Here is a 15,324-nt window from a genome sequence, read left to right as displayed (position 1 = left end):
CAGTGAAAGCGTCTACTTCTACCAGATAGATCACCTTTTCCCTTGGAGCATTCATTCCATGTGGTTGTTCAACAGAATCTATAAAGACTGCTTCAAAAACATTTTTCACCCTGACATATAGACTCAATGGCCTCATATCTGCAAAACTTTGGATAAACTATTTTCTAAAATAGTTAGAAATAAGATTAAATACCTTAAGTTGTTTAAGACTGAAAACCTGACTTAGCTTTTGGAAGTAGAACACTATAGTCAGTGAAGTTTAAAAGCAATAGAGTAGAGCTTCCATGAATATTGACTTCTGATTAATGAGTCCTCTAAAGAGCAGCAGCTTGAAGCTGGGAGTGGTGGCACACACCTTTAATCCCAGCACTCAGGACACAGAGGCAGGCGGATCACTGTGAGCTCAAGGCCAGCCTGGTCTAGGAGTCCAGTGAGAGCCAAGTGAGTCCAGGAGAGTCAAGATAACACAGAGAAACTCTGTCAAGATAATAACAGCTTCTTTTTAAGCTGCATAAATATCTATTTATCAGGCATTCTTATACATATGTTAACTCTAATAATTGAAAACCTGCTCCAACATACTGAATTCTGTATTATAATTTGTTAATAAGAGGAAAAGAACCTGATTGCAAGCTCAAAAGTATCACCTTAACAATTAGTGGCATTCTTGGAGTTAAATTGTTGTTCCTTTGGGAAAGAAATGCTTCTTCATCTTGAATATTTCTTAAGTAGACACCTTACTTTGAGTCATTGCTCATGTGAATACTCCAAGTTTAAAACTGCTAGGAATATAACTTCCGGAACTTTTAAGAAGTGGCTGTGATGTCACAGACACTTGAGGGAAACTTCTAAAACTGAGATTTGTCCTAACAGAGATAAAACAAGAAAGATGAAGAATGAATAAGGTGGGATCCAACAAGACTGTAGTAAAGAATGCAATAATTTATGGATTTTTTTGTGAGCTCAATATAAAAACTCAATGAAGGGAGGCAAAAACTTAACCACCTGTACATTTATGATTCTTAATAATTAATTACTCGAAGACTGATAAATTTGAATATCATCAGTCATAGAAATGGAAGAAAGTGATGAACCTGAACAGCCTATCTCATTAGGGAGGCAAGAATTTAGAAGGAGAAGACGACCCAGCCAACCAATGGTAGATAAGTCCCAGCAGACTGAAGCAACAGAAAAAAAGAAACTCATGGCTGTAGTACAACCCCCTGCCCCCAAAGCCACCCTCAGTATTGGCAATATTTCTGGAAGCAAAGGCAACTACTCTGCAAAAGAATATGCGTCTCTTAGACTGTCTTCTCAGCTTCAGAAAACTTGGGTAAAGAGAAAGCGTGGCCAGGACGTGACTGATAAATCGCTGCAGACAGACACTGCTGTGGAAGAAAAAGTGGAAGTCATATACATTGACAAAGCACTTACACTTGAAGAAACCCCAGCTGCTGCTGAAGAAACAGCTCTTGAATTGCCGCAGAGTGTTCCAGAAGTAGAGATTCCAACAAGCAGACCTGCCACTCATTTAATAGACAGATCTCAGCAGACCAGCTGTACTGGTGACTGGAGTCTGATGAACATTTGCCCAAAAGATAAAGTGGATAAAGAACAACAGACCTACTTCAGTGAGTTAGAAATTACTATTATGTCTATGCCGAGGAGCTCCCTGCCTAAGTCAAAGGAGGAAACAATTCCTGCTGAAATAAAGGCTTCTCTTGAAATCCAGGTAGTGTCAACTGAAGAAATATCTAATGACATAATGTGTTTCACCGAAGGGGAGATTTCTGCTGAACTCCAGGCCCAACCAGCAGATGAGGCCACAGCTAAAGCATTGCTCTTCCTTACAGAGGAGCTCCCTACCCAAGCACCATCTCCAGCTGGAGAGACCTCTGCCTCTGGGACAGCCACTACAACTACAAAAGATTCTTTGGAAAGACAGCCTCCACTAGATGATGAGCTTACTTCTGTACAGCCCCCTACTGATATTACTCCTCTGTCAGGGCAAGAGGGCTTTTCAGATGAGCCTTCTGATCAACCGAATCCTGAAGGAGCGGAAGTGGCTCCTTCAGAACTAACAGCTGAAATTCTGGTTCCAATCACAGAAGAGGTGCTTGGGAAAGTTCAAGCTTTAGCAATTGAGACTTTCCTTGAAGAAACCTCAGGTAAAGTGGAGCCTACTACTGCTGAAGAGTCTACTGGTGAAGTTCAACCTCCACCATCTGAGGAGGTGTCTATAGAAGTACCTGCTGAAGTTCGGTCACCGTTAACTAGGCAGGTAGTAGAAGAGGTCTCAGCAGAAACTGTCCATGTAGTATCTGAGGAACTTCCTACAGAGGAGGTTATTGTAGGAGGTCAGCCTCCATCAGCTGAGGAAGTCCCTGTGGATAGGGCTACTGCAGGAGCCCAGCCTCCATCAGCAGAAGACATTCGAGCAGAAGAAATTCAGCCTCCACCAGCTGAGGAAGTCCTCAGAGAAGAGAGCCCTGCACAAGGTCCACCTCCACCAACTGAAGAGGCCGTTATAGAAGACATGGCTGCAGAAACTCCACCTGCACCAACTGAGGAGTCCATTATAGAAGACATGCCTGCAGAAACTCCACCTGCACCAACTGAGGAGTCCATTATAGAAAATATGCCTGCAGAAACTCCACCTCCACCAACTGAAGAGGCCATTATAGAAAACATGCCTGCAGAAGGTCCACCTCCACCAACTGAGGAGTCCATTATAGAAAACATGCCTGCAGAAGGTCCACCTTCACCAACTGAGGAGGCCCCTACAGAAGCGATCCTTGCAGAAGGTCCACGTCCACCAACAGAGAAGAGCCCTGAAGAACCTTTGCCTCCACCAGCTGTGGAAGGTCCTACAGAAGAGGTTCCTGCAGAAGCTCTGTCTCCTCCAGCTGAGGAAGTCTTGGCAGAAGCCTTGCCCTCAGCAGCTGAGGAGAATCCTGCAGAAGTTCCACCTCCACCAACTGAAGAGAGACCTGAAGAAGTTCCACTTCCACCAACTGTGGAGCATCCTGAAAAAGCTTCATCTCCACCAGTTGTGCAGGGACCTGCAGAAGAGGCCTTGCCTCTGCCAGCTGAGGAGAATCCTGCAGAAGCTCCACCTCCACCAACTGAAGAGAACCCAGCAGAAGCTCCACCTCCACCAGCTGTGGAGAACCTTGCAGAAGCTCTGCCTCTGTCACTTGAAGAGAACCCTGCAGAGGCTCTGCCTCCACCAGTTGAGGTGGACCTTCCTGAAGTGATGGTCCTGTTTCCATCAGGTGAGTCCCTTGTAGAAGAGGCCTCTTCAGAACTTCAGCCTCCATTTCTTGAGTGGGATCTGCTAGAAGATCTTGCTCCAGAAAAAGAAGTTGTGATTCCAGAAGCTGAAGAGATCCTTCTAGAACACTTACCTGTCGAAGTGAAACCTCTAACACCTGAGGAGGATGTTGCAGAAGGGGTCTCAGTTGAATTTCAGGCTCTCCCAGCTGAATACCCTGCAAGAGAGGCCACTGTTGAAGCTCAGCGCCCATCACTTGAGAGTGCTTCAATAGAAGAAACCCTTGCTGAAGCTCAGCTTCCTTTGGCAGAGGCAGGCCCTGCAGAAGAGGGTCCTGCAGTTCAGCCTCTATCATTGGCTCCTTCAGATGAGGCCCCTGCAGAATATCAGTTTCTACAAACTGAAGAGACTCCTATAGAAGAGGCACCAGTTGAAGTTCAGCCTCTACCAGCTGAGGAAGTCTTTACCGAAGTGGTTCCGGTTGAAGAAACCCCTGCAAGTGAAGTTGGGTATCCTTCATCTGAGGGGGATCTTAAAGAAGAAGCCACTGTGGAAGCCCAGTTGACATCAGTTGAAGAGAGCCCTGAAAAGGCTTCTGCTGGTGTTCAGCCTCCACCACCTGAGAGCCCTGCAGGAGAGTCTTCTGATGTTAATGGGGTTCCTATGGAAGATCTTCCTATGAATGAGATGCCTGCTGAAGATCCACTTTCACCTTCTGAGCAAACCTCTGAAAATGAGGATCCATTAAAAGATGTCCAGGAATCAGTTATCTCAGACAAAGAGTCTGCTGCTTTTACAGGTGTTAAAAAATCTGAAAGAACAGATTCTGTTTCTGAAGATGTGTCTAAGTGCAAGGATGATCAGTTCCCCACCTTCAAAATAGAAGGTACCATTAAAATAGAGTTAAAGAACTCCTCATGAGCTATATCCAGGACCTAACTTAAGCTAACAACCTAATTGGACTCTAGAAGTTCATTCTTTAGAAAATGAGACACTGTCTGGAAGAACTTTCATGAGTAGATTAAAGTAAAAGCATCCAAAAATACTGAGCATGTAGGTTGGACAATGAATAAAAGCAGTCTCAGTTTAAAATCCTTCGTATTATTTTCATTCACATCTATTAGCATATAAAATAACCATTTTAAAATGAAGTGAATTTATGGCTGCCATTATTACTTAAAATATACTATATATAGTATATCCATGGACAATGACTGTTTATTCTGAAACTCCTGTTATATATATATATATATATATATATATATATATATATATATATATATATATGAGAAATGACAGTTTCTTCCTTGAAGATGTCATCTGCTTTAAATGCCTTGAGTTTTATTTTCACATATAAAATTACATGGTATTCTTTTCTCTGGTTATGATTCATCATAACTTTTATTCTTTTTCTATTGACTCATTCTGAGACAAGCATTGGTTTCCTGATACAGCCACTGTGGAAATGAGTATGGATAATTCTCTTGAAGCTAAAAACAAATCTAACACATTACTCAAATATACCACTCCTTGGCATATGCCCAAAGGACTTAACATCCTACTCCACATGGACATATTCAGCCCATATTCATTGGTACTTGATTCCCAATAGCTAGGAAATGAAAACAATCTAAATGGCCTTCAGCTCATGAATGGATAATGAGAATATGGTTCATATATACTATGGAATACTATTCATATGTAAAGAAAATGAAATTATTAAATCTTCAGTTAAAAGGATAGAGCTAGAAAAGATCATAGCTAATGAGGTAACTCCGATACAAGAGGCAAATGTCACATGTTTTCTCTCAAATGAAGCACCTAGATTGAAATCTTCAGCTGTGCATTCATAACCTGGAGTAACTTCAGAAACTACAAAAGTATAAATGGACATTGTCAGGGGTGGAGGTGTGGAAGAAATATAGAGGAAAATAAGAGGCTTAAAGTAATATTTAGACTAAATTGGGAAAAACAGGATTCTTATTAGTGGTATGGGAGAGAAATAAATATAAAAAAAGGCACAAGGAGAGTAAAATAACATTAAATATGTCTGGAAAATCATAAGGAATAATACTATAACTATACAACTAAGAATTGCTATAACACATGTAAGTCAGCGAATAAGTGAAAATTTCTTATCTGGGCTGATGATATTCCCTCCAAGAGCCAAACAGTTAACTAGACCCCAGCACCAGGCATGAGAAACCTTCTTTTCCATTGTTGGACAGGGTTAGCCAAGACATACCAGCTGTTGCTATTGCTCTTGGTTGTCCCCAGAGGTAGAAGATCAATCTGTATTGTGAAGGTAGCATAAAATTCGGACACAAGATCCAGAGACCAATAGACTGGAAATGATCTGAAAACTTCCTCTCTGAGCACTAGCTTTTATAGCTGTGATACTTCAAAATGAGGGAAGCAACTACCAAGTCCTGTCCCACAATGTCACTTATGAACAGTGACGAACATGGCAGGATAGACTGGGTATACATTAGTGAGATGCATACTTTGGAAGTGATGAACTGCTACTGCTCCCTAATTGTCCTTAAGATATTCTCAAGCTTGGGGATAGTGAAGTCATAGGTCTTGGGGAAGCACAAACACCCACTACTTTACTAAAATAGCACACAACCCTCAAGGACATTATAGAAAAGCATAATGTTTAGCTACCATGAAGGAAATTCCTCTTTGCAAAAGACTGATAATGCTCTAGGAAATGACAAGCAACCAAAATGCGATTACAGAGCCTAGCCCCAACTGACACAGCTATGACACAACATGTACTCCTAAGGATCATGGGCCATATCAGAGGAGGGGATGCAAAGACTGTAAGGGCCAGGGAGACAGGGAGTTTACTGTGAGATTGTATCTCTTAGGAATGCCAGAATGTACACCTATAGAGTCTCAGTAATATTACTTCCTAAACATGAAATGAACAAGAAAGACATCAACAAACATGCTAATGAGGGAGAACTCAGAAGAACTCCAGACAAAGAAGGACAGGTACCTAAGGAATGCTGGGAGCAGAAGAAGTAGTCTTCCCCAAGGAAGAGCACACCAACTGGTTATCCAACACCAAGTGATCATCCGTGAAAACATAAATACAATAAGCAGACAAGTAAGTTGTACTTATGCATTTAAAAATATATATTTATATGTAAATTATAAAATAGAGGCCATGGGTTTGAAGAAGAGACCCTGGGAGGCCCTGGAGGGAGAAAAGGGGGGGGGGAAATGATGTAATTATATTTTAATCTAAAAATAATTAAAAAAATACACTAGGTAGATCTAGTAAAAATGCCATAAGCCAATATCCTTGCCTTATTCCTGATTTTTATGGAAAATTATTCTGATTTTTACCATTAAATATGAGGCTTGTGGTAGGTTTTGTTGGCTTTTTTTCTGATTTAGAAAGTTACTTTCTATTTATAGTTGCTTGGTAGTTTTCTCACTAGAATTTGATGGTCATTTTTGGTAAATACTCTTTATAGATCTACTGAGATGACATATGTTTTTTACTTTTGATGTGCTAAGGTGATAAGGATTTTTGGCTTATTTTTAAATGTTAGGTATTTGTTTTTATTTTATATGATTTTGGGTATCACTATGAGTGAGTGCCCACTGAGGCTACGAGAGGCTGTCGTATAACTCAGAACTGGAGTTACATGCAGCTTGATGTGGGTGCTGAAACCAAACTCAGGTCTTTTGGAAGAGCAACAGACATTTTTAACTACTTAACCACTGAGACATCTCTCTACCCACCATGATTTTCACATGTTAAACAAACACTCCCATTCTTTAAAATCCTTATTTGGTCATGATATACTATCATTTTATATGATTATACATTCAATGTGCTATGTGAAATGAGAGTCATAAAATTATTTATTATATGGAGTAATATATGTGTTTTGACTCAAATATATTGTGAACTGGTCAAATCAGAGCATACTTTTTTATCTTCTCAAAGATTTACTACTTATTTATGGTGAACATAGTCAATATTTTTTCTCCCAGATATTTTTTTGCAGAAGACAATAGTCTAATCACTGTACTGTGCAATATAGTGTGTTTGTGTGGGTGTGTGTGTGTGGTGTGTGTATTTTGTGTTCTGTATATTTATAATTCTCTATTATATATATATATTATATATATCTATTATATTTCCTCTTCTCTCCTTTACTGCAACTTTTGAACATTTCAATTTTGAATTATAATGCAAAGAATTACGTTTCATCATGGCAATTGTAAAATGAGATTTGTGTTTGTTGTTTCTCCTCTTCCTGCTTCTCTCAACTTTCCCTTTCCCCTTGCACCTTCCCACTCCTAGTAGCCTCCCGTCTACGTTCACGGCATCTATGTCCTTTGCCTTCTCCGTAAGAGCTCTTGTTCACATGCCTTCTGCCTAGTCTCACAGCCTGACTCACTTTCACACCTCTGTGTTTAGAAATAAATTGGCCCAATTTTTTCTTTTGATAATTTCATAATGTAGAATGCATATTTTATGACTATAATCTCCAATTCTTCTAATATCCTCTCACCCCTATAAAAGCATGCATGTCTCTTTCCCATATTTCTGTCTTTTTATTTGTTTATTTAGACTCACTGCATTTACCTATTTAATCTGTATTACCATGTGTCTGGAACTATCCTAGTGTGGGCCTCAGTGGATACACAGCAGAAGACAGTAATTATCCCTATAGAGGACATTTATGTTATATATCCTCTGAGGCTCAGGGATCTTCTGAAAAAGGAAATGGAAAGAACCTAAGAGTTGGAAGGCAGGGATCGATGCTGTGAACTGGTTTCTTCTGGGTACGATATACCCACCACAGCCATGAACACACAACAGCTGTGGCTGCCTACTATGAGCCTATAAAAGACTGGGCCTATAATAGTGAATTATGGATCAGGGAAGGGCTGACAGGGCCTTTCTGAACTTTTTGCTCCCAATAAACAGCTCTTTATTTACATATACACAAACATTAAGCCTAAGTTTCATATATGAGTCACTTAACATAATACTTTCTATACTTAGATGTTTCCATGCCCCCTGGAAGATTTCATAAATTCATTTTCATTATATCTCAGTAAGATTGCTTTATGGGCATATCTAGGCAGGTTCCATTTCCTTGCTGTTGTGAATAATGCAGCAAACAAAGCAAAACAATAACAAACATGAATGTGCAAATTATCTATTTGTGGCAGGCTGTGGAGTCCATCGAGCATATGTGAGGTATGAAATGGCTGGGTAATGCTGTAATTGTAATTTTGTTGTCTACCATGGGTGATGATGCTACAGGTTCAGTCCTTAGCACTGAACATAAAGCTATGATGGAAACGGAAGTGGGGAGTAAGCGGACAGGGAAGATGCTGGTATGTACATTAAAGCTATATGAGGAAGAGTATCAAAAGAAGACATAGAAAATGAAAAAAAAAACCTATTAGAGGGTGTGGTAAAAAGAATTGCTAAGAAAATCAAGTCCACAGAACTTACTAGTATGAAGCAGGAGTCATTCCTCTATGATAAGAATAAGTGAGGGTATGCATGTGAGCTGGTTAGTTTTCATTATTAACCTGATGATACATCCTAGACTCATCTAGAAAGAGAGAACCTCAACTGAAGAATTGTCTCACTCATAGTGGCCTGTGGGTATAATCATGGGCCATTGTCTTTACTGCTAATTGATACAGGAACACCCAGTCCTGGGTGGGCAGTAACATTCCTGAGCAGGTAGGCCTGGAATGCATCAAGGAGCTAGATACGCTTGACCCACTGAGTGGACTGGTCAGGAGCATTCCTCTACCATTTCTGGTTCAGGTTTCTGCCTTGAGTTCCTGGTCTGATTTCCTCATTGAGGGATAATGATCTTGAAATGTAAGCTGAAATAAATCTCCAAAAATTTCTTTTGGTCAGAATATTTTTTTCCCAGCAACAGAATAGAAATTATTTAATCCAGCATGGATGCCAGAGAGAAGGAGGTTTTAAGGAGGAAGTGAGGTTCATTCTGACCTGAGTCCCAGGGTTATTCATCAGAGGGAAAGACATGATGACAGCTGCATACATCTAATCTCTGTAAGCGGAATAACTGCCCTTTGGGTAAATAGTCTAGTGATGCTTGGTAGAAGTGATGTCCTCCTCTGTGCAATGTCCAGTATAATTTGACTCTGGCTTAGATTTTTTTTCTAGAATCACCTAGAACCTATAGATTTGTAAAATGTGGAAATATCATGTGTTTCCCACTACTAGGTGTATATAAAGCAGTGGTCTGGCAACTTACTTTCCCAAATGTCTAAATTGACTTGCAAACATCACTTAGAGGTCTCTTCTATTTACCAGGCAGATGGGGCCTGTTCAATGTGGAAAGGTAGGGCATAAGAAGTCACGGAGGATGCTTTAAGATTTCCTCTGTGCCTTCTTCATTGTTTTGGTTTTACTGTGTGATTTTTGACCGTGTGAGCTCTCTGATATGTATGATTCTCCTTAGGTAGTTTGGCACTACGTGTTAACCTTAGATATTAATTTGTGCGATGGGGACACGGTGTATTTGTATTTCCCCAGAAGATACTGATGACAGTACCTTTAGCTAAGAACAAAGGAGCGAGATTAGTAGGTCAGTGTTAAATAGGAAATTAGTAGATAATGAGTAGTCTGTGAGGCAAAAAGGAATCTGACAGAGGTAAAGTAGTCGCAAAGTGGCATTTAGGCCTAATTAAGATAAGGCCAGTGTGGAGAATGCATGCAGTAACTAGCTTCTAGCTATGTGGCATGTGAGAGGGAATCTGATGTGTTCTGATGCATTGGGATGCGGCATTTCCTCTGGCTTGTGATACACTCACGGTGAGACGTTTGTGGAAAACTAAGCAGATGACTCAATATTTTGTCACTTGTTGAACAATAGAACTTTTGAGATCTAGCTAAGACAAAACACAAGATCTTAAGTGAAAGAATTAGAATGGTAGAAGCTATAGAGAACTAGTTTGTGACAACAAAACAGGTCTGTAAAAGGATGCCCAAAGACAGAAGACATAGCTTTGATCTAGAAATTGTACAATTGCTGGAGGTTTTAGTTAAGTAGAGCTGAGTTATGGCTCGAGAAGTTTTTGGTTTTTGTTTTTAATTTGAGGAGGGGGGGGTGGTATCCCATGTCTTTTTTCAAAAAAGGATTTGTTTATTTATCATATATGCAGTCTTCTCCCTGCATGTACACCTGCAGGCCAGAGGAGGACACAAGATCTCATTATAGATAGATGGCTGTGAGCTACCATGTGAGTGCTGGGAATTGAACTCAGGACCTTTGGAAGAGCAAGCAGTATTCTTAATCTCTGAGCTATCTCTCCAGCCAGGCTCAAGAATTTTTATTTCAAACAAACAAACAAACAAACCCGCCGCCCCCCCCCAAAAAAAAACAAACTGGAAGTCATCCTAGGATAATATGTCATGAAGTCAGACTTCAAACCACTGACTGGTAAGGCCACAGAGTACATGAATATATGGTGATTGAGTTGAATGAAAGTTGATGATCTTTCCAGGCTAAGACTGTGTGACTCTATAGTTGATGATGGCCTGAAGGCAGCAGTGGTTGTTGTCAGTGAATACTGCCTCCTTCTTTCCCTGTGGTTTTATGGAACAGCTGGCATCTGGATGATTCGTTTATTTTCTGTGGCTACAGAACACTTGGCCTTCCCCGTTGCTTATGAAATATGACTCACTTATGGTATCTAATCAGATGGCTGGGAGCCTGACACAGCTCGCTGTTTAGCTGCTCATCAGCGCTGAGCTGTTCCTGAAGTGCTTGTGTCAGAGATGTGAGCAGGAGTGCCTTTGGAGGTTGAATCTGAGCACTGAGGCATAATGAGGTCACCTAGGAGACCGGCAAAGGGTTGAGCATGTCCTGGGCCCTTGTCTGCCTTTCTTCATTGACCTTATTAGATATTATGGAAATGGTGTCACCTCTGAGTATACCATCCCAAGCAGAAGCTGAGAAAACTCCCTCTATTTTATCTGTAGAAAAGGAAAGATTTCATGGCACTTCTTAAATTAATCATGTTACAGCAAAACCAGGGCAGTGACTCATCAGAGGAGCAAGGTCAAGTTCTTCCCATGAGGTCCTTTTGTCTTAATAATTTTAAATTTTAATCAAAATAAAATTGTATAATTTTACTTCTTACCTTTCCCCCTCCAATCCTCTCTCCTGTGTCACATTACTCTCTTGCAAGTTCATGGCCAGTTTTGTTCTTTGATTTTATATGTATATGTGTGTGTGTGTGTGTGTATACATATATATATATATATGCATGTGTGTGAATATATATACAATTCATGTTATATATGTTTGTGTGTTTATAATATGCATGTATACATATACATAAATATATGTATACACAAACATGTGTATTATATGTTATATACATATACATAAATGTATAAATACAAATTGCTGAGCTCACTTTCTGTTTCTAGTATGTACATTTCCGGCTGACCACTTGTTACTATTGCATAACCAGTTAGGGGCTCATTCCTAGGCCAACTAATTTTCCCTCTCTTAGCCTTCATTTAATGCCCTTTCTACTGGGAGTGATGACCTGAACTTGGCTTTTGACTTTTTTTCTTCTCTCATTCATTCCATTCTCATGAAACGATGGTACATTCTCTGAGGGTCACAGTCAAAGATGCTAGTTTTTAAGATATAATTTTAACCACCGTATCCCAGACATGTCCATAGTAAGAGTCAGGAAGAGATCGTTGTTAAAAATACAGGGACTCAGTCCTGACCTGTAGAAACTCTGATTGATTGGTCTAGTGCAGATCTGATGACTCTTATTTTGAAACAAGGACTCCACATAGTCATTAGCCAGTTCCAAAGGATGTTTCCTGTTAGAGGCACTGTGAGAGGTGGTCACGTGAGTGGGTCAAGACTTAACGTATGTACAGAGTGAGAATCTCTGAAAAGGAAGATTGGGGCATCTACCGTTTTAATTGTTCTAAAGGATATTAACATGCAATGATTGCAAATGTTAAGTATTAGGAATTTTACTTTAAACAAGGATAGTATCTATTTTCAGTTTGTAGGTATAGCTTCCTTTTGCATTAGGGAAGATGCTGATGTTTCAGACAGAGCCTTGATGCTGTCACCATATTTTGATCTTAGAGATGTAAGTTCAGTTTGAACGAGATTATAACTTTTCTCTAATCAGGCTTCTTATCTTTCTTTTATTAATATCTGTATCTAAAAGATTTATTGTTTTTTGTGTGGGTACTGTGCATTGTAGGATGGTTATTAGAGCTCTTGATCTTACCCCACAAGATGGAGGCAGCAGTGCCTCCTGTTGTTAAAATGACAAATGTTTCTAGACATTGTCACATGCCCCTAGCAATAAAATCACACCCATTAGAGCACTAATTCTTTAAGAGATAAGAAAAAGGCATGATTATAATTTAATCAAACTTTAAGAAAATCTTTGTATGCTATATATTTCTTGGAGTCTATCACAGAAAACTACACCTGGACACAATCAACTGATCATGGAAAGTTGAGCTCCAACAGACAAATCTACTTCACAACCCTTCAATGTACAGGAACATCACAGGGGTGAGGGAGAATATATGAGCCAGAATATTAGGACATCTGCTGTGAGACAGTCTCTTCTGGAAGTGGCTGTACAAACAAGATTGGAACACTGTTAACATGGAGAGGGTAGTTTTTAGAAGTTCTACACTTCTAGACTAAGAACTACAGGCAACTAATGACCCCTGGGAAAAGGAGAATTAGTTTTTTCTAGGTATTGGTTTTCCAGGGCAGAATGGCCATCCTTGAAACTATATGTACAAAACAAAAGAAATGAACTCAGTATATAGCCTACTGAGCAGGCTGAATAGGTTGTATTTATACAATTATGTATGCATATATTATACATATACATATGTACATGTGTTTATTGGAACAGAACTTCACAGCTCTGTATTTTGATTGCTTGTGGGTTTTATTTTGTAATGATATCCATCTGTTGCAAAGAAAAGCTTCCTTGATAGAATGCAGGTATGGATTATGCTGTTAGTAAACTGGAGATTATCGGTTCTCTTCCAAAATCCATGACTTCACTCTCCCTGTCTAGGTGGCTAGGTTTCCAGTACCAAACACGATTTTCTTCTTGCTGAGTCTTTAGTCCAATTAGAGAACCATCAGTTACTGCCAGGGTATGGGTAGCACTACTGTACCCTTAGGGTTATTAGACCACTATGGTCATTGTTTTCCTTCATAGGTATCATAGCTGGGTATGTCTGTTAGTTGCTTCCCTCCTTTGGAAGTTTTCTATGGTGTCTTCTGGTACCATGAAAAGTTAGTCCACAGGGAGGAGGAATTTGGGTCAGTTCTAGGACAGAGGCTTTTGGGCTCTGTTTCTGATGTGCATAGTATTTTCAGTAATAGGAACTTACATTTCACCTCTAGAGGGAAACCAAAGGCAATAGCAATAGACTATGACGTTTGGGTAGTCACTTGGACAGCCTTGACCAACAACCCATAAGGGACACTATTTCTGCCTGGTTGTGTGGCTTCTGTTAGGTAGCCATTGACTCTTGGAAGGAACATTGTCAACCCAGTGGAAAAACTTAATTTAAACTCTACATGTATATTTATATGCCAAGTTTCACATATATTTTTAGGGAGTTAATTATATGATTTCTTATGACTTTCTCAGACATCCTTAGTGTTGTTGTCTTACCCTCCTTCCTCCAATACAACTCTAGAACTAAGGTTCCGGGAACACTGTGGAATAATAGTGGAAAGGCTGACAGCTGCAGAGAAGTAGGGAGATTGCTGTGACATTGTATCATTTAGGAATGCTATAACTTACATCTATAGAATGCTGAAGGAAAGGGGCGATTAAGGCTTATAGGAACCCGAAGGGTCAAGTACAAGACAAGAAAAACCACAGATTCAGCTAACGTAAATGTGTAGGGTTCCACAGAGATTGAGCTGAAAATCAGAACACCTGCATGGGTCTGACCTAGGCTCTATATGTGAGTTTTGCTCATCATAACCTTTAATAATTTAAATTTATGCTAAAAATCATCTAAGCCACTTTGGTAAGTCAGCTAGTAGCTTATAAACACTAAGGTCTTCATGCACCATGTTTTCCCATTGTTGCAAAACTATGTGGTGCTATGGAGGGCAGCATTCACAGGGTCTTGTAATTGACTAAGGATATATAAGTACTGTTTGCAAAACACCGCCTATTAACAGTGGTGATACAACAGACCCTCAGAGAAGTTTTTCATAAGGTGGCTTAACAAATGCTATTGAGAGCCATTTTGTTTTTCTCCCTAAATTACAAGCCTAAATTTCTGTGGCAAGCCAGAAAATTTGTTTCAGTCAATGCCCAGTTTTACCATTTCATTCTTGATTTCTGTGGATCATTAACAGGCTGCTTCTGTCTGCAGAGACTGAGTAACTTTACTTATTATGGCCTCCTTTACTTATCATGGTCCTGATGGTGGACTCCAGGGATGCACTATTATACCTCACTGCTTCTGAACACAGCAACATTTTCCTAGTCTCTATGCTATTCCTTTACATGTTATACCCATTAAGTATTACAGGACATTTCTTCTAAATATGAAAGTTTATTAAAAGCGAGGAAGTCACTGTAAATCACTGTCTGTTTTTATAGAACCTTGGTAGCACTATTTAGCAAAGTTTCCTGTTACTTGTGAGACCAGTACCTGTGCCATTTCCTAACACCATGGTCTTGATCCTCTATCTCCTAACACAAACCATGATTTGATCCTTCTTGTCCAGTTTTGCAGCTAAAATTAGTTGCTATTCTGATAAACAGTTTCAGTAGCTGTTAAGAGACTTAGGGAGTTCTAAGACAATGTAACTGTTGATTTGTTCATTCATTTCCTGCTATATTGGGCCCTGAATCCAGAACCTTGTACATCAGGGACAATCACTCTACCAGAGAGCTATAGCCCACCCTCCCTCCAACTCTCTAATTCACTCGTCCTTAGCCTGTGGCTTGTGACCCCTTTGGGGTGTTCACATATCAGA

The 15,324-nt window shown here is 39.8% G+C and overlaps 2 protein-coding genes across 2 annotated transcripts in view; both read left to right on the top strand.

The window, feature by feature from the left end:
• The window catches only part of Klhl28 (kelch like family member 28), a 643,595-nt gene that overhangs the window by 425,499 nt on the left and 202,772 nt on the right, over positions 1-15,324 (top strand). The gene's annotated exons all lie outside the window — the stretch shown is intronic.
• Fscb (fibrous sheath CABYR binding protein) lies at positions 1,076-4,195 on the top strand. The gene has a single exon (XM_051145851.1). The coding sequence runs from the start codon at positions 1,076-1,078 to the stop codon at positions 4,193-4,195; it is 3,120 nt and encodes a 1,039-aa protein (XP_051001808.1).

The sequence above is a fragment of the Acomys russatus genome, chromosome 1, assembly GCF_903995435.1.
Source record: "Acomys russatus chromosome 1, mAcoRus1.1, whole genome shotgun sequence".
Lineage (NCBI taxonomy): Eukaryota > Metazoa > Chordata > Mammalia > Rodentia > Muridae > Acomys > Acomys russatus.
This window is presented reverse-complemented; position numbering and strand designations above follow the sequence as displayed.

Coding starts and splice junctions, on each gene's coding strand:
- Fscb (XM_051145851.1), top strand. CDS start 1,076: ATGGAAGAAAGTGATGAACCTGAACAGCCTATCTCATTAGGGAGGCAA.